Source organism: Carassius auratus, chromosome 6 (assembly GCF_003368295.1).
Source record: "Carassius auratus strain Wakin chromosome 6, ASM336829v1, whole genome shotgun sequence".
In the NCBI taxonomy this organism is placed as follows: Eukaryota; Metazoa; Chordata; class Actinopteri; order Cypriniformes; family Cyprinidae; genus Carassius; species Carassius auratus.
In genome coordinates this window covers 27,562,600-27,582,657 of record NC_039248.1, presented here as the reverse complement: position 1 = coordinate 27,582,657, position 20,058 = coordinate 27,562,600, and the positions used below count along the sequence as shown (strand labels likewise).

The following is a 20,058-nucleotide window of genomic DNA, read 5'->3' as shown; positions in this document are numbered from 1 at the left end:
TTGCTTTTTAACGATTTTCACTGTGAAGGCCATTTCTTTAGGCATCGCGTAGAAGCCTCTAGTCTGGAAGGGGAACGTTTAATGCATTCCAGCGTAGGTCCCGTTTCCATGTGTGTGAGGCACATCTGTTGAGATGTGAGGTCGGTCCCACCAACAGTTTCAACAAACTTTCCGGCTTACTTAAAGTGTCTGACAAAATTTGCCCTGACCATTTAGTTTTTCTACCACATGGCTGGAGGTCGTGTCTGAGTCACAGCTTTTTTTAACATCAAATCCAGAAAAAAAAACCCAACTAATTCCCGAAAGCTTAAATTGAGGCTGTCCTGTAAAGCTCAACTGCTTTTTTGGGCTTACAGCACAATGGAAAATATTTAAAGGAATATTCTTGATTTGGCTCTGTCTACAGTATGGCATGCCGTTGATGGCCACAGAAAATAATCTGAACAATGTGAAATATTCATAACAATGCAGTTACATTGGACGCCTAGTGGGCAAGCATTTAAAAGAAAAAAAAGGTCATTTATCTTATAACTTAAGTTTATTTGACCTGTAAAATTGATCTATTTTTCTAAATCAGTAACCTCAGTAAACCTCTGGTTATTCTGGTTTCCTTCCATGTTTTTAACTGGTATTCTTGAGCAAACACAAAGTGAAGTTAACTGGGTTTAACTTTTTTAGTTGGTTGATAAACAATTCTATTAAACCATTTAGTGTTTCATGCTAACATGCAATGTTTGGGTGTTTTTACCTCTCCAAAAAAAGGTCATACAGCATTAAAATAAATCTAAAGTATCTAAATACATTTTTTGGGTGAACTATCCTTGTAAGTATTTATTCATGCTTGTCTACAAGACTTCATTAAGTGCACTCTGGAAAAAAACAACAACTCTTTTCTTCATATTTATTTTTCATGTCAAATTATCTTCTGTGGTAACCAACAACACAAATGCTCTATTAAGAGCTAACAGGGTGACAAGTGGTTGGAGGGGCTTAGTGACATCAGCCAAAAATAAAAGTCATTCAGTCATTTTCATTTTCTTTGGAATAATGCGCACCAATCAATAATACCAGGAAGAACATGTGTTAGTTAGTAAATTAGGTTACTTTTAAAGTCACATTGGCAATAAGTTCATCCAAAAGTGAAATTTCTGTCATCGTTTACTCACTCTCATGTCGTTCCAAACCCATACAACTTTATTTCTTCTACAGAACCGAAAAATCTATTTAACTCAAAATGTTCCTTTAAATTGACCTCACCTCCTCATATGCACAAAATCAACTAGACAATAATGATGCGGTTTAATAAATAACAGTTACCACACACAACAATGTACATGTTCTTGTAATGCTACAATCGAAAACAATTATCTTAACAAGACTTAAAAAAGAACTGAAAAAAGTCCATTGTAGTGTCCTATGACGAAAACACATCACATTTATCCTCCTTAGATGGTCTGTTTTATGTCAGAAGTTGTCATTAATGGTTTGCACAAGGAAAATGTCCACCATCACATAGAGGAATATGAGTCTGATATCACAGACTCACTGGAGTGTTGAAAAGCAGCCAGTTTGTTATTGTCTCCAAGACTTTCGGCTCAGCACACATACACAAGCTACATTGATTCTTATGTGTCTCCAGGCCACCAGGTTCTTGAATGAAGTCAGCGCACGCACAAATGTGTGTGAATTGGTGCAGTACGAGTTCCAATGGCGTGCATCGATTCCCAAACACCCGGATCCTCCCGTCCGCCCGCTGTTGCACGTCGTCTCAAAAAAGTACTGCTTTTTCTTGGAGTTGTTGATGATTACATCAGGCAAGACGGTGACCTCATTGCCCGAGATGTCCGTAGCTTTGGTTTTATTTCCCTCCCAAGTGCTAATGCTCTCGCAGACAGAGTAAACTCCGCGGTGTTGAGGTGCTCCTGCTTTCCTCTTTGTCCTGCTCCTCGTCTGGTGTCCAGCGGGCTCTGAGTCGGGGGGTTGTTCGCTGAACAGAACGCGGGGTGAGCGGTACCGTCTCTTGTTGAAGAGTTTAGGATCCACGGTCGGCACAGGGTTTGTCGTGACATCATGCTGTCCGTGGTCGGTTTTTTGTGGACAGATGTCACCTGGGTGCTGGGCAAACATCTGGCTGCAGGACAAGAGCAGCAGGGCTAGCATGGACCACCGCATGGGCTCAACGTGACCTGAGTACGGCATAGATTAACGTTAGCCTTCATCACACAGAATAACTTGCAAACAAATATGATGCCAGATTTCTTTGGCTGATATATATACAGATATGTATACAGTGAAAAAATGGTAGATAAACAACATGATAGCTGAATCTGTAGATTTACACAATTTTAAAAAAGCTCAATAAAGCTGCAAAAAAAAAATGTTTTTCTTTTAAAGTAGTGTAATCAGGCATCAAAACATAATATACAACAGATTAAGTGTTAGTATTTTTTCTTACTGCATAGTCAAAGGTTTACAGTTTCATTCTGTAAAAGAAGAGTATTATCTACTTGTAATACCAGCTGATTCGTATATTTAAAATAATCATATTTATATTAAAATACTTATATTTTACACACGCACACACACACATACGTATATAGACATACATCTGTAGCTGAAAATCTTTTTAATATAAATATTTAATATTATATATGTATATACCAAATATTTTCAGATACCATTGGTCATATGGTCAAACCTAATCTACTTTCTGTTAACATTATTTTTTATCTTCTGTGTTAGTGGATATATAAAACCTAGTTAGACAGTTTTGTGAATCGATTATCAAATGTAATAAATATTTTAACAAAAATACTGAACAAGAGAATGATTTATAGTCTCTTCAACTGGATATTTTGACATTATTGTAGTACAGTGATATCAGATTGGTAATATATTTGGTATGTACAAATTTCACTGTAATTCTTTAGCATTAGCTGTACACTCCAAAATTACTGTAGTACCATGGAACCGTATCCAAATTACAGTCCGATGGACTTTTTGGTACTTTTATTGAATCTGGGAGCCAGGACTATATGGCATTAACTGACAGCTATTCAAGCAGTAGCAATCCCTCATACATGTGTATCAGCACAACCTGAACATCCACAAACTATAGCATGGCATAGCTTTGACTTTTTAAAACTGAAAATAGGTTTATATCTGTGCTTTCCACAGGTAATCTTGTGCTAAAGAGGAAAAAGAGTATGTTTACCTGTGAAATGTGTCCAGGCGAACTGTTTTCTCCCGTCTGTCTTTAGCGTAGCTCTCCTGTGCTCCTCATGGTACATGTATCGACCAGCGTGGCATCTTCTGCTTCCAGCTCCTCTGCAGAGAGGTACAGAAAAGCATGAAGCAAGCTGTAATTTCATATAATTACCATTTACCACATGTGTATCACTCATGCAGCATTGGACTCTATTGAATCAATTCATTCAGACAGATTTACAAAAAATATTCACCAGACCCAGGAGGGGAGATATGTTAGATTAGGCCTTTTTTTCTGAAGACAAACATCTCAAATTGACATCTCGCTGCCGTCAAGGAAAAACATTTGTCATATTAAAAAGATCTCCTGTTTCTTTCCTACAGGGAGAAACACCTCATCCGCCCAAATACATTCCTTCCATTGGTGAAATGCTGGGAGAAAAATGCACATTTCAGACTATGTTTCAGCGGATAAATAGCATCTTCCATTAGTGATGTTGTAATCACTGTCAAATTACTGCTTGAGCGTGACACGCGCAGACAAACAAGACAGACCAAAACCCAAATGTGACACACATCAACTTACACCCCACACCCAAACCATCCGACTGCCACAACATACACAAACCTCCAGAAAATAGCTTTGGATCGCAGCCTTTCTGTGTGCGGAGGTGGTCTAAGAAATCCTCAGCCACTGACCTCAAACTCATTAGCTGTTATAGAGACAATTTAACACATTCCGTCTGGCATAGCCGATGTTATCGCGCTGACACAAAGAGCCGAGCCAGGCGGTGTTCTCCTTTCAAAACAGTCTGCTTTCATATGGTAACAGTTCCTGGGTGGCAAGGGTTTCAGTGTGTAATGTGAGCTCTTTCGAAGCACACATACGCACGGCCTTATCTGCAGCCTCCACAGGGCTATGGATTCCTGGAGGGCAGCTTTCTTTAAGCACTCATGTGTGGCAGAGCTCAGGGATGAAGCGTGGCTTTGTGCTGGCCCTGGGCCTGTGGACTGGTAGTGCATGCACAGGGAGCATCCCCTTTAGTGCACACTGAAGACTTGTGCTACAGTCTACATAGCTTCACTGGAAGCTGTCACATGGCATTACATAAAATGAGAATCATCGCCATCGAGGATGAGGTGAAACGATGGGCATATTCGGACCTTCCTGCCAAAAAGAGTCCGGTCAGATGAAACTTATCAGATGAAAAATACCTATATGAAAAAGCATGGGTTCAATTCACAGTGGCAATAAAATGAACTCAACCTAACTGTATACGAATGACAGTAAAGATGTATTATTATTTTCTCATATTCCAATATATATATTTTACACAAAACAGTATAGTGTGTGTGTGTGTGTGTGTGTGTGTGTGTGTCTGGACCACAAAACCAGTTATAAGGGTGACCCTGGACTTGGTCTTTAGTCACACAATACACTGTATGGGTCAAAATTATAGAATTTTCTTTTATGCCAAAATCATTGATATTAAGTAAAGTTCATGTTCCATGAAGATATTTTGTAAAAATATTTTGTTCTACTATACATATATAAAAACCTAATTTTTGATTAGTAATATGCATTGCTAAGGACTTCATTTGGACGACTTTAAAGGCGATTTTCTCAAACACACACACACACACACACACACACACACACACACACATATATATAATAATATTTGTAGAAAATAATTTGAAATGGTAAAACTAATTTGTGTGTGTGTGTGTGCGTGTGTGTGTGTGTGTGTGTGTGTGTGTCTTTCACACACTGACATTAGTTTTACCATTTCAAATTATTTTCTACAAATGTTATATTCTTTAAAAAATATAAAATGAATGTCTGAATAAAATAAATTGTAATAAGTTGTATTATAATTTATCTTACAGTTTTAAATATATAATTAAAATGAGTATAAATTATTAATTTGATCTTTTTTTCATATATATTATATTTACTTTTTTTACAATTTCTCTCTCTCTCACACACACACACACACACACACACACACACACACACCAAGTAGCTTTGTACAAATAGCCCTAGTCTCTATTATTTAATGGCCCCAACTCTTTCTTCAATTTAAGTTTACAACAATTTCCACTCGTTTAATCATCTGCCAAGAGAAAATCATAAATCATATACAGGATAAGTATGAGTTGTATAATTACAGAAGGAAACTTGATAGGATATAAAGAACATTTATTTAAACCGCTTGGCCACAATGACAGCAATTAAAATTAATGACTGAAGTATTTCAATGCCACCAATATAGTTTATCAATGTTTCCCTGACAAATTTATGATTGTTAATACAAGCAACCATGGACATAATGCACACAAGCACACTCACATACACACATCCAGATGGCTGGCTGTATGAGGTCTGTTATGAGATGGTGTGAAAGAATTATCGCCGGTGTTATTGACAACAGATGATGATGAATCCAGATGGGGCCATATATTCAGCTCTGGATATAGAACTGGACATTATTGTACCATCACATAAACACCCTGTTAGCAATTATACAAAGATTTCCATATCTCATCTCACTAGACATAAACATACATGCATGCCTTACATGTGAAACATGATCAAACCCCTGACCCTATGTTTGAAACTTTTGTAAGTAACATAATTTGTGCTCCAGACATATCAGATATCAAGCTGCTCACTGACGAGGTGTGCTAATACTTTTCTAATGAAAGAAATCCAGGCTTAAAATCCATGCCCAAGTTAGTGTTAGGGTTATCAGAAACTAATATTATATTTATTATATATTATATATAATTTATAACAAATATTTATCATAATTGTACATACATAATTAAATGAATAGTTCACCATAAAATAATAATTTGATTTGAATTTACTCACCATCAGGACATCCAATATGTAAGTTTGTTTATTCATGGGAACAGATTTGGTGAAATGTAGCATCACTTGCTCACCAATGTATCCTCTGCAGTGAATGGGTGCCGTCAGAGCAAGAGTCCAAACAACTGATAAGAACGTCACAATAATCCACAAGTAATCCACATCACTGTCAATTAACGTATTTTAAAGTGAAAAGCTGAACGTTTGTAAGAAACAAATTCATCACTAAGACGTTTTATCTTAAACGGTCTCTTCACATCAAAGTCCACCAGTCTATTAATTTAAAACTGTTATGGACTGTTTTCACTTGCAAGCAGTACTTGAGCAGTATGACTTTTTCACTGGAGAAAGCAATATTATGGATAGGGAACTAATTTTAGCCGGAAGTGGCGGTTTGAAGTTAGAAAAACATCTTAATGATGGTTTTGTTTCTTACAAACAAATGCAGATTTCCACTTTGTAAGACATTAACTGATGGTCAGGAGTGGTGTAGATTTCTTGTGTTTGGACTAATTCTGATGACACCCATTCAAATTTTCCTTTTGGGTGAACTATTCCTTGATATACAAGATCTACGAGTATAAAGACCCTAAATTAACAGTGAAATAACCTCGAATCCTTGAATATGTGTCAAAAGGATAAAAAGAATATGTCATGTAAAAACTGAATAACATACTCTGAGCACAAGTCGTACAGTTGAATGCACACAGCAGTGCATAGTGTTCTGCAAACAGCCACCCAGCAGGTCAACATGATCAAGATGAAGTAGCTCTTCCTGTGAGGACAGGTCATCACAGCGGAATGCACACACATCACTTCCTCTGTCAGAGCGAGTAGCCAGAGGCTGTATGTGTGCGGTACACAGTGTAATGCTCAGGCTATTGTATCAGACAGGTGCTCAGGCCTCTCCCAGAACCGCCTAAAATGCTTACATTTTGTCTCTTTGCAATGATGAATTGATATGACAGTTAAAGTTTAGTCAAGTCCAAATCTATTTATCAAGTTTATACAAGCTCCAGAGAATCACATTTAGAGAGAGAATCAAAAGAAGTATGGCTCAACAATGAATTTTTTTTTTTTGTTCACTGACACAGTGCATGCCCTAACAATTCTTTTTAACAATTTTTGAAAATTATTATTTAATTACATACACAATCATTCAAATTTATTTATCATTAATTTATTATTATTTTTTATTATTTTTGTAATACTTTTATTCAGCAATTTGTTGATTGAAAGACATTTATAATGTTAGAAGACATTTCTATTTCTATGTTTTAAACTTTCTGTTCATCAAAGATAATAAGAAATGTTTCTTGATCACCAAATCAGCATATGAGAATGATTTCTGAAGGATCGTGTGACACTGAAGACTGGAGTAATGATGCTGAAAATACAGCTTTGCATTACAGAAATAAACTACAATTTGTAATTACATTAACGGTTATTGTAAACTGTAATATTATTTAATAATATTATTGCTTTTACTATATTTATGCAACCTTAATGAGCATAGGATACTTTTGAAAATAAAAATAGAAATTGTACGGATCGAAATTTTTGAATGGTGGTGTAATTATGAATGAATTATTCCATATAAAATATATTTCTAAAAATATATGTATATTTTTCATTGAATATTAACAGAAACCATTTACAACTAACAATTTATTAAAATATTTATTAGAATTTACATTTTAATTAACATATAATGAAAACTATTGCAACATTGGCTGTAATGTAACTCCATCGCAGCTGTAAATTTCTAAATGCTGGAAAATGAGGGCATACATTCCAAACCATTACCCATTTGTTTATAACTTTTGACCAATGCTATATGATGCTTCCAACACTATCACAAATCATTTAGATAGAACCTAATCCAAATCAGCAAACCAGATAACGTTACTGTGGAGATGTTGTAAATGCACCACAACACTATTCAATACATCACAGAAAACCAAATGTGTATGATTGCATTTGAATGCAATGGGGTTTAAAAAAATGAAAATAGAAAAGGTGCTACAAGTTAAGTTATTTCCTTAAACCCTAAATGCAGATAATGCTGTGCATAATTCAAAATATATGCAAAACACCCTGTGAAAAATCATTCCTTCATATTAATACAATAGGCCTACCTTGTGCCCTATTTTTACAGACTGAGAAGATAAATAGCAGAACACAGCCCTGGAGTGATAGGGTGTCTACTGACCCGAAACTCTCTCAAGATATCCATCTTGTTGATCCCGTTAAGTTCACTTAAGAACAGTCTCAAAGAAAAATATAGTATAAATAATGTCAAAAACAATGAAAGCAGACATTCAGTAAATGGCATCAATTAAAATATTGGCCACTCATTAACAGCTGCTGGATTGGTAGAGGTTTTCTGTGCATAAAATTAAGATGTGTGTGAACAGCATCAATGGTCTCATAATGAATATCTTCTGTTTCCTTTCCAAAAACACCACTGAGACTCTCTTTTGTTTTCAGAGTAAAGAAAACAGGTTGACTTTTCCCACAAGAGAAAGAGTCTGAGCGCTCAAATGTGAAGACATCAATGTTAAAATATTATTACTCACATCTCCCAGGCGTAAAACGCCAGATCTCCTCTGCACTTCTCCAAACCACCAGCTGTGTAATTAAACTATTTCAACAAATTCTCTCAATGAGAAACAGAAGTTACATCAGTTACTTGGACCACAATGGGAGTGTTAGCGTTTGGGACAGCCCTGTTTGGGCCCCCCTCGCTGTGTTATGACTTCTGGCTAAATTTACTGATTTTTACTCTGTGTAGAAGCTAAATCTAAGTAACAAGGACTGCAGGATAGAAAAATATATAACTGTGCTCTAATGTTTATTTACATGCACAACAGGCAGACAAGATGTTCCTGTCAAGCTTGCCAGATTTGCACTTTCCAAAATTAAAAAAACCTGAAAAACATTTCAGTGCATAAAAAGTATGAGAACGCATTTTTAAAAACTGCCAAATTGCACTGAAATCATATCATGTAAGAGTATGGACTACATTTGTGAAACTTTGAGACCATTAAAAAGGTTCATTATTAAGTTATGTAAGTAATTTATATTAAGCATATTTCTTTTCTTCTCACATGATTCTTTGACATGATTTGTCTAATTGTAATATGTGTTTTGAACTGAGCTTGAGTACAAAAATAAAAAGGAAGTTAAAGAACTGTTTTTCACAAAATTATTTTTGTTGTTTGGATTTCCAATATCTCAGCATTCATTGAAATTCAGCAATCACTCAGGTGTGTTACTATCAGATACTTAACCCAAGACTACATGATGATCTTGTTTATTTATTTTTATAATTAATTAATTATTCTATTTTTCATTTACAGTAATTTTCTGTAACATATAAGAAACACATTACATCACACACTATTTTTACACCAGAGACAAATTCTCATTTTTGAGACTCCTGTTTATTAATATATTTATAAAACATTTTCTTTAATGAAAAAGGTCTTAAATTTTTTTTATCATTATAATTGTTTACTATATAAGAAACAATTTAAAATGACAAAATACTAAAAATATTTACACCTTATTACTTATTTAAAAACGTATTACTTATTTAAAAAAAAATTTAATTATATAAAATTGACATTTTTATAGATAGATTATGCTGTTATTATTATTATTATTAGAAGTAGTAGTATTATAAAAACTATTTTTAATTTAACATTATGAACCATTATATGAATAAAAAACATAAAAAATTATAAAATATTTAAAATTCACGATTTATGATTTACAAAACTCCATGATAACCCTGCGTTAAATATTTTTTTTAGACATTTTTAACAAATTAAGTTAAATATTTTTATTTAGACATAATTTTTTATTTAATTAATTAAAATTAATTAATTAAAAACTGTTTTATTAAAATATTTTTTATTTTACATTATTATAATTTACATTATTTAAATTCCATCAGATTTTAAACATGAGACCTGATTGTCATGCGTGATGTCACTTCATATGGGCGTGGCCAATTATAATGTTAGTAGGAGCTGTCAAAAACATGGAGTAGAACAAGGTTTTAACTCAAAAGCAAAATAACTAAACAGGAAATGCTTTTGTGAGGGAATCCATTCAAATACATCACCAATGCCTTAAGTCTTATAAATTATGTTGTTTTAGTAAATTTGCTTGCACAAACTAAGAGTCAGCTATCTAACCGACAACTAATTGAGAAAAAAAAATTGTATTGATGCTTCTGGCCATGTGAATGCTTCTGTAGAATTGCATGCTGTCGGCTAGCTCCGGCTTGCTTGGAATCCAGAGCCTGAGATTTTCTCTTGTTTGGCCTCTGGACATTATTTTGTAGAAGCCATGCTTTAAAAACATAATAGCAGGCAATTTAAACCAACTGTCAATGGTCCAATTTTCTCGACACCCTTCCTGTTTCTCTGTGTAGAGGTGTAAGCTTGCCAATTACTGAATTACTGCTGTTGAGTAACTATGGAGAAATCACAGGCATGAAGGCAAAGATACCTAAATCTGACCACTTCTGTCAGGCTATTTCAATCTAAAACAGATGTGCTGGATCTTCTGACCAGAATCAGGAGGTCTTGGTAGGTTTAAGAACAAGCTGAAATATTTCCCTTTGAGTAGCAGAACTAGAGACTAAAAAGGCTCTTCACATAATTTCAAGACCTTATTTTTTATACATGTCAACATATACGTGACTAAAGTAGGTTATACTTAATTAACCCAAGCGTTAATGTATAAATGCACAATGTTCTTGTTAGTATACATTTCAGGCTTTTTTCTGTCTGTTAAAAACATGCAATCACTTACAGGAATAGTTCACCCTAGTTCACCATCTGAATTTACATCTCACAATTCTTTATGTTTCCACCATGAAATAAACATTAAAGTAACTGTGACTTTTTATCTCACAATTGTGAAATATCAACTTGTAAGTTGCAACTGTGAGCAAAAAAGGCAGAATTGTGTGATAAAATCACAGTTACTTTGTTTTTTGTTCCATGGTGGAACAGGATTCTGAGAAAAAAGTCTGAATTCCAAGACGTAAATTCAGAATTCTGAAGGGCGAAAAAAGCCAGAATTCAAAGACGTAAATTCAGAATTCTGAGGAGGAAAAAAAAACAGAATTCCAAGACGTATATTCAGAATTCTGAAGGGCGAAAAAAGCCAGAATTCAAAGACGTAAATTCAGAATTCTGAGGAGGAAAAAAAAACAGAATTCCAAGACGTATATTCAGAATTCTGAAGGGCGAAAAAAGCCAGAATTCAAAGACGTAAATTCAGAATTCTGAGGAGGAAAAAAAAACAGAATTCCAAGACGTAGATTCAGAATTCTGAAGGGCGAAATAAGCCAGAATTCCAAGACGTAAATTCAGAATTCTGAGGTGGGAAAAAAGCCAGAATTCCAAGATGTAAACTCAGAATTCTGAGGGGGGAAGAAGCCAGAATTCCATGATGTAAATTCAGATTTCCGAGAAGTTATAAAGTAAGAATTGCAAGATGTAAACAAACAATTCTGAAAGAAAAAAAAGTCAGAATAGCAAGATGTAATATACTAATTCTCAGAATTCTGATATGAAAACTTTTGAAAACAGATTTTGACATTAAAAAAATCAACTGTCAAATTATTTCCATAGTGGAAAAAGGGTTCCATATTTATCCAAAACAACTTGCAAATTAATGCAAAAATACACGTGAACAATGATTGCATTTTCTGAATCGGAATGTTTTAGCCCAAATAGTTCAGTGTCTCGTCTTTGAAAGCAGTGCAGAAGACCTTTGCCAGGACAAAAGACATACTGTATTTACATTGTTTCAACACTTTTGGCAGGTGAGGACAACTTTACAAGCAAGTCTGAATAAGGCTCTGGATGCCAGTAAAAGAGCTAAATGACATCAGGAACAGTTAAGTATGAATTGTTAATGGTCCTGAAATAAACACTTCAACATTCTAACCCTTGCAGTCACGAAAACATCTCTCTCCATGGCTGGAGAACACAGACACGAATGGTATTTAAAGAAACTGCTGCAGCACATGGGTTTCACCTGGACAGTCTCATCACTGGCTTTAAACCATGTTTGGTATCTGCTGTGACAGCGTACAGACGGACTGATGCTTCTTTAGACTAATTATTATGGGTGGAGAACAGCAACTGTTTTGGAATGTAGACTTGATACCTCTGGTCGTAGGGATTTGTGAGATTTGGCCTCAGACTTGTTTATGGCTACACTCGAAATAAACCTCAGAAACAGACAAAGTTACTGTCTCGGAAGCCAATTCCACTGCACGTGAACTAAATAACATTTCTGTATCATCTCTAAGCTGTCAAACTGTTTAAGAACACATCATTTTGGCCTTTTGCCCATCTTTCACTGAGAGAGTTTGATTAAACTTTTTAATTTAAATATTACCTAAAATAATGGAATTTTACAAATAAAAATAACAATAAAAATGTTATATATAATTTTTTCATTGTACAAATAAAAAACAAAAAAAGAAATTGTAAAAGTAATACAAAAATACTAAAATCATTGTCCCTAATTATGTAGTTATTTGATACAAAAAATACTGGGAAAATTGTAAAATTAAGTTGTGAAATATTATTCAAATTTAAAATAATGTTTTTCTATTTTAATATACTTTAAAATTAAATGTATTCCTTTGATGCAAAGCTGAATTTCTAACCTTATTACTCCAGTCTGCAGTGTCACGTGTCCTTCAGAAATCATTCTAATATGCTGATTTATTAACAGGTGTGCTTCTTAATATTTTTTGGAACATGTGATACTTTTTTCAGGATTATTTTATGATTAAATAGTTAAAAAGAACAGCATTTATCCAAAATAGAAACCTTTTGTAACAATACCACAATTCAAATGTTTGGTGTCAGTATATTTTTTCTTTCTTCTTTAAAATAAATTATTACTTTTATTCTGGATGCATAAAAAATGCTAGTAAAGGCTCATATATTTAGAAAACACACACACAATTAATTAAATATGAAAAATAATACATGCTTATGCTGCCTTTAACATCTAAGTGAAGTTTCTTCACCCCTGACAACAGAGTGAAGTTAAATCATCTATCAACAAGTCACGAGTGAAAACGAGTTTGAAAAAAAAGGGCTGAGCATGTTGTGAATCTGTCATGATCAAACAGCCCGGCTTTGCCCTGAGCCCGGGGCTGCGTGCTGAAGTTAGTGCTCCTCTGGCCAATCCCTGCTCGAGCCGTTTTCTTCACAGCCCCGTTCCTCCCAGATGTTCTGATTTACACTGGGCTTCATGGTGGATGTATACAACTGTCCTCAGCCGCTCTAAATATTGAAATTTGTTCCAATGTTAGGATGGTGAAAATAAATCCTTGTCACATTGGAAAAGATCATTCTTCCACAAGTAAAATAAACAGGGCTTAAAAGGTGCTGTAAGTGATTTCAGCTGTCTTGCTAACTTCCGTCATCTTGCGAACTTCAACCACGTTCCCTCTCTCCACAAACATGACAGCAAACTAAATGAAAGGTGGTCTGTAATACCTGGAGAAAGCTATTTGTTAGCAATCCCATTCATTTAAATGGCTGCTGCATGCGTGATTTAAATTTGCCATCTTTGCTCATGGGCTGAATGCCATGTGGCTAATCACTCTGGAGCTACAGGAAATGAAGGCAGGCAATGTTGATTGATTGATGGCAAGAACACGTGCTAAGACAAATGTGATTTCTCAGATAAAAGGGTCACGTTCTTCCTAGTGTTCCAAGGAAGCCGCTTACAGTATCTAAAGATAAAGTAGGAAATGTAAGACCTGTTCATAGGAACTGAAAAACCTCAATGTAAAAGCATTTTAAGTGTGCAAAAGGTTATAAAACGCTGTCTTCCTGCAATAAACAACATACTTATCTTGTTATAAAGTGGTATCGTTGTTAAACCACATTCTCCGAGAAGAGTCTGATCAAATTACTCTTAAAGTGGAAGTGTGATGACTGGGCGGTGTGACTCTATACACTTGATTGTAAAAATATTGATATAGATACTGTAGATAAGTGCCAAACAACAATTGAGCAATTCGAGTTGAAACCTTTACTCCATAAAATAATAAAATGTTAAATTATATTCTCTAGTATGATTTAAGAATGTTCCCTAGAGCATATTTTGCTCAGTGGAAGCAATAACATCTAAATTTATGAACAAAGGGTCATATGATCATTTTCTCAGAATTGTGCTGACTACATTAAAATTGATCTGAGTGAATAAGTGGCTAGAAATAAATCTTAAATATTTAAATACTTATGACTTTGTTTCATACAGTTTATCTTATGATGCTTCCAAATTTTACTCATTCTATCAGATTTAACTGTAGGGAGTAAAATGTAATGTGATTTTTTTTTTAATTGCCTATAAAAAAAAAAAAACAGAAAATAAGTCAAATAAATGCTTTAGTTAATTAGATTATACAAATATGTATAATCTAAAGTAAAAAAAAAAAGTCTTATGCTTAACAAGAATGCATTTAATTGATCAAAAAATACAGTTAAAAGGTGAATATTTTGACATTTAAAATAACTGTTTTCTTTTTGAATATATTTAAAAAAAAGTAAATGTATGTATGTGATGCAAATCTGAATTTTCAGCATCATTACTCCAGTCACGTGATCTTTCAGAAATCATTCTAATAAGCTGATTTGCTGCTTTTATTACCATTAATGTTGAAAGCAGTTGTGCTGCTAAATATATTTATACACACTGACATAATTTTATAAGGATTCTTTGACAAGTAGAACAATGTAAAAGTGCTGCTGTCACTTCCAGTCAATTTAATTCATCCTTTCTGAATAAAAGAAATTATTTATTTTCTAAAACACTTTTACTAAAAAAAAACTATACTAAAAAAAATCACTGTAAGTTGATATATATAATTACTGTGTTCTAAAAACGTAGTCATTTGATCATACCGCCCACCACTACCGGGAGTGAATGGTTCGTCTTCCTCAGATATAATGATCCTTTTAATTCTTTCCCTACAGGTGCATTCCACTGACATCATTACCACAGAACAAGACATGACACCACAATTACAGAAACTACAGTACCAACTTGTTATGTCAGGTTTGAGAACTAAGCTGCAAGGGAATTAGAAGTTCAAGTCCTTGAAAACAGCATCCTGAAGCAACAGAATCCACCAGGTTGGAAAGAGCGAACGATGCTGGCGGCGATCCAAGTCTGAGATAAAGGTCTCCAACACGTCCCTATAGTTTACAGAGCGCGGCATAAAAGGATGTGTCAGAGAATATTTCACAAGCAAACACCTGCATCTCTGGAAACTATTTGGAGGAGAAATGGTAAATATGCTGGATAGTTTACATCGAAAATCAGATTTAGAATGGTATGGGAACTGACGGCATACATTTAGAGTGCTATTTATTGGAGTGCCTTTGAATTGAAACCACATGTTAGGACACTTTAAAACTCTGTCTCTGTGTTCTTCAAAGGGAAACGAGACAGCAATTACCCTTGCCTTTTACACTCGCTTAAAACTCCCAAGAACACACAAATCCCATTTAGCACATGCCTGAAATTTATCATACGGTAAACAAAGTTTTTTTTCCTTCTGTGCCCCTTCAGTCCTTCTTTCAAAAACCTCTTGAAACCATTTTGACATTGCAAATCCAGCTGTTAATTTCTATTTAGCCTGAGCCTTGATAATCACCTCTCAGTCCCCCTTCACCTCTCGCTCTCTGGGTGTTTGCTTTCACAGATTTTCTCACCCATTTCTCTTGTTATTCTTCAGGTAATCCCTGGCTCAAAGGAGGAAGGCCCAGGGTCATCACCAATAAGCCCCTCAAGGCTGATACCATAAACCCCTCTGAAAAGACTCGGATGGTTGTGGGAAAGGGGGCAGGTGGACTAAAATCCCAAAGAGAGTGATATCTTGTGAGGGTTTGTGGCAAGACAGCAAGTCAAGTTTTCCCCCTTTGTTTAGTTCTTGAATTTCAGGCCAAATGGAAATTTTTTCCTTTTGTGAGAACGTGTTGGCAGATGTTAAAATTTGAAAGTTATGACCAGTTTTAAAGAACCTGACGGGCCTCGATAAATATTTCAAAGCATAAGGACAGAAGTTGGGAAGCAGCTTTTGATTTTACAATGTCCTCATACACACAACTAATTACAATCGTCACTTGTCTTTAGAGTATTTACTTTCATTCTGAATTACTCAGAGTTCCCTTTACAAAACCAGCAGCCACATTTTACAACCTAATTTGATCCTTTAAAAAAATCAATAAATTCTGAAAAATTATGAAAATATTTTTACAACACAAAGCATATAGATATCTTGAGTAATACAAATGCATGAAACATGCATAAATAAACTAGGTTTGCTAAAATAAAAAAAAATAAAAAAATGTAGGACGTAAAGTTCAAAAGTTTAGGGTCGGTAAGATTTATCATGTGTTCACCAAGGTTGCATTTATGTGCATTTATGTGTGTGTGTGTGTGTTTATGTTATGTGTGTGTGTGTGTGTGTCAAAACACACACACGCACACACACACACACACATGTTTGTTTTTGTGAAAAATGGGGACATCCCATAGGCGTAATGGTTTTTATAATGTAGAAACTGTATATTCTATCGCCATTCACCAACCCTACACCTAACCCTAACCCTCACAGGAAACTTTGTGCATTTTTACTTTCTCAAAAAAACTCATTCTGTATGATTTATAAGCGTTTTGAAAAATGGGGGCATGGCTTATGTCCTCATAAGTCACCCTCTCCTTGTAATACCTGTGTCATACCCATGTCATTATACAGAGTTGTGTCCTGATATGTCACAAAAACATGCGCACACACACACACACAAAACTGTAATTACTACAATTGAAAATAATTATTTTCTATTTCTAAGTTAATTCTGTGATTTAAAAAAAAATTGAATATTTAACATTATTACAACAGGCTTCAGTGTCACACTATCCTTCAGAAATCATTCTAATATGCTAATTTGCTGCTCACAAAAACATTTTTTATTATTACCAATGATAAAAACAGTAGTGCTGCTTCACATTTTTGAGGAAACTGAGATTTTTTTTAATGAAAGTTCAAAACAACCGCATTTTTTGACAGAATTTTTTTTGTAACCATTTAATTTATTTACTTTCTTTATTTACAATTAAATTATTTAGTTTTGATGTATTCAGGGCATACTTGATGAATAAAATTATGAATTTCTTTAAAAAAAAAAAATTACCCCAATTTTTTGTAGTAGTGTCTCTTATAGCTAATACTGCTTAAAACATAGTTAACGGCAATATTAAGTATTTGGCATCCATGTTTCTTGTTTACAACTCAGAAACACAAAAGCGTTTCTATGGTAATTTAAGATGTAACACCTGTATTTTGTAAACACACAGAACAATAGTTTATTTTTAATTGCTTTTAAATAATGTTCTCACTCCCAAAGCATGTGTGTACGTGGCCTGATAGCGCTAAAAAGCCTGTTGAGTAGGCCATTAGTACAGATGAGAGGATCAGCTTCTCCTACCCAAACACTGTCCTTTCTAAAAGAGAAATGGCACAAGAACTTGGATCATCATTAAAGGGCAAAAGACAACCTGTTGTGTTCAAAATATGAAGCTGAAAGTGTGTCAGGTGTCTGGAGAACATCATGGTGCATGAACCTGGCTTTCTATGTGGCAGCTGACCTGAATAAACATCTGGCTAAACAGTGAGAAATGTAAGTTGGTTTAGAGACTAACAGTAAATATTTAAAGGGATAGTACACTCAAACAGGATACTTATGTTGTTCTAAACTCTGGAACACAAAAATTAATTATCTGAAGAATATCCAGGTCACTCTATTCAATATAATGAAAGTGAGGAGCTGTCAAGCTCCAAAATTATAAAAAAAAAGTACCACGCATGTAGTCCCTACTATATGACTAATGCACTACACCAACAAGCCTTCTGAAGTTATATGATAGTTATGAGTGAAGAACAGACAGAAATTTCAAATAATTCACTTAATATCTAAATATAAGTCAATAATGGCTTGAATTTTAGTCTTTCTCACTTAAAGCTTTCAAAAGGACGTAAGTCATTACTTTTATGATATTTTTATGATACTTTTATGGTGCTTTTCCTTTTAGAAGCTCACAAACCCCATTTCTCATGGAATAAAATAGCATTTATAAGTACCTTTGTGTTCTATGGAAGAAGGAAAAGTTATAAAGAGCTTGGGATGATGTGAGGGTGAATAAATGAAGACAGAATATTCATTTTCATATTGTCTTTAAAAAACACAGAAAACTAAAATTTTACAATTTAAAATAATTTAGCATTTTTATGCCATTTTTATTTTTTGCCATATATATATACAACTGCACCATCCTTACAAAACGTCAAAGCGTGCCTCACAAGAATGCTAATGTTTCTTGGCTTCCATGTGTATGCTGTACCACACATATAATGCCTTGTAATGACTGGTACTCATGAATCAGTAATGAGTGATGTAGGTAACTGAGATGGCTACAGTCATGTCTGCCTTACAACACAGAGAAAAAGGAAGATAAAACAAAAAATAGGAGAGCGCTGAAAGTTTGTTCACTTTCATGATATGAAAAATATGGAAGGTATGTCTGACCTGATGCTACATCCTCAGCAGTGTATGACTGGAGGTAATATGAGTCATGTGTGAGTAGAGGTTTGTGCATGTGTGCTGCAGCTGAAAGCCCTGCTCTAGTCCGTATCGCAATGGTAACCTGATGATCCTCATGTTTGAAGGGAGGGGAGACACTTTAAGCCCCCCAAAGATGGGACAAATGGGATTGTTGGTTGCCCCTGAAGACTGTGAATTAAGTAACTCCTATAGGTATTGTCATAAACTCTCCTGCATACAATTACATGCATACAATCAAAAAAATTCTGTATGAAGTATAGAGAGGAATAAAAAATTTTATAAAAATAAAAAAGAGAGAGAGAAGATTACGCAAAAGAATGAAAAAAAAAAAAAAAACACGGTCCAGGTTAGGGTTTAAGTCTAAAACTTAAGGTTCAACTAAAAATCAAGTTTGTTTTAGCATTTTTATGGGCACAAAGTACTTCAGCATTTTTGCACACAACTTCTCTTGTAAAGTATTAAATGCATGCATGTGTTATCAAACTGTCCTACCTCTCTCCTCCTCTTCTTCACTCTCTATCACTTCAGAAAGTTTATCAAATGATTCCTTATGTTTATGTTTCAATATTCCACTTTTGTTCCGATGCTTAATCCTGATTGGGGAAACAGAATGCTCTTGTCACCCAGTCCGAAGCAGCTCCTGTTGTTGAGAAATTGATTGCTGTGGTAGTTAGAGCCAGAAGTCCCTTGTCTTAGTGCCTCCTCTGTGGACTGGAAAGCCACGGGTCCTAAAACCTGTCATGTTCAAGCTTTTTACAATGGGAATAAAGTCATTTTCGATTCTTAAAGGTATGAGTGTCTATTTCTGCTACAAAATAAACAAATAAAAAGGTAAAAGAAACTTTTTATCTCTAAATTCTGACTTTTTCTCATTTCTGAGAATGGAATCACTGAATTGTGAGATATACATTCAGAATGGCAAGATACAAACTTGCACATGTTTTTTATTATATTGTGGAAACCCAAAAGGAATAAAAAAGATGTAACTACAGAGTTCAGAGAAAACAAGATCTTTGAGATTTAAACTGCTAGTTCTGAGGAAAAAGTCAGAATTGCAAGATGTAGACTTAGAATTCCAAGAATCGAAGAGTTTATATTTCATAATTCTAAATTTATATCTCATAAATCTGTTTTTTTCTTAGAATTGCAAGAAACAATGTTTTTTAGCTTCTTAAATTCAAAAAAAAAAAAAAATAATAATAATAAAAACAATTTAATCAAAATTTTTGACATTTAAAATATGCAATTTTCAAAAAACTGTAGCTGTCAAAATTAGCGCGTTAATGCAGG

The 20,058-nt window shown here is 34.3% G+C and overlaps 1 protein-coding gene across 3 annotated transcripts in view; it reads right to left on the bottom strand.

Annotated features, from left to right (window-relative positions):
• Nucleotides 1-898: 898 nt before the first annotated feature.
• ngfb (nerve growth factor b (beta polypeptide)) overlaps nucleotides 899-20,058 on the bottom strand; it is a 33,156-nt gene continuing 13,996 nt past the window's right edge. For 2 of the 3 annotated variants that reach the window (XM_026266241.1, XM_026266242.1), the window contains 2 exons: nucleotides 3,215-3,327; nucleotides 899-2,186 (listed from right to left, as the gene is read on the bottom strand). In XM_026266241.1, coding sequence (XP_026122026.1) covers nucleotides 1,573-2,186; nucleotides 3,215-3,327 — 727 coding nt within the window. In that variant the 3' untranslated portion in view covers nucleotides 899-1,572. Of the gene's footprint in view, nucleotides 2,187-3,214; nucleotides 3,328-19,260; nucleotides 19,451-20,058 lie in introns of those variants that run through there. The other variant, XM_026266243.1, reaches the window with a different exon arrangement.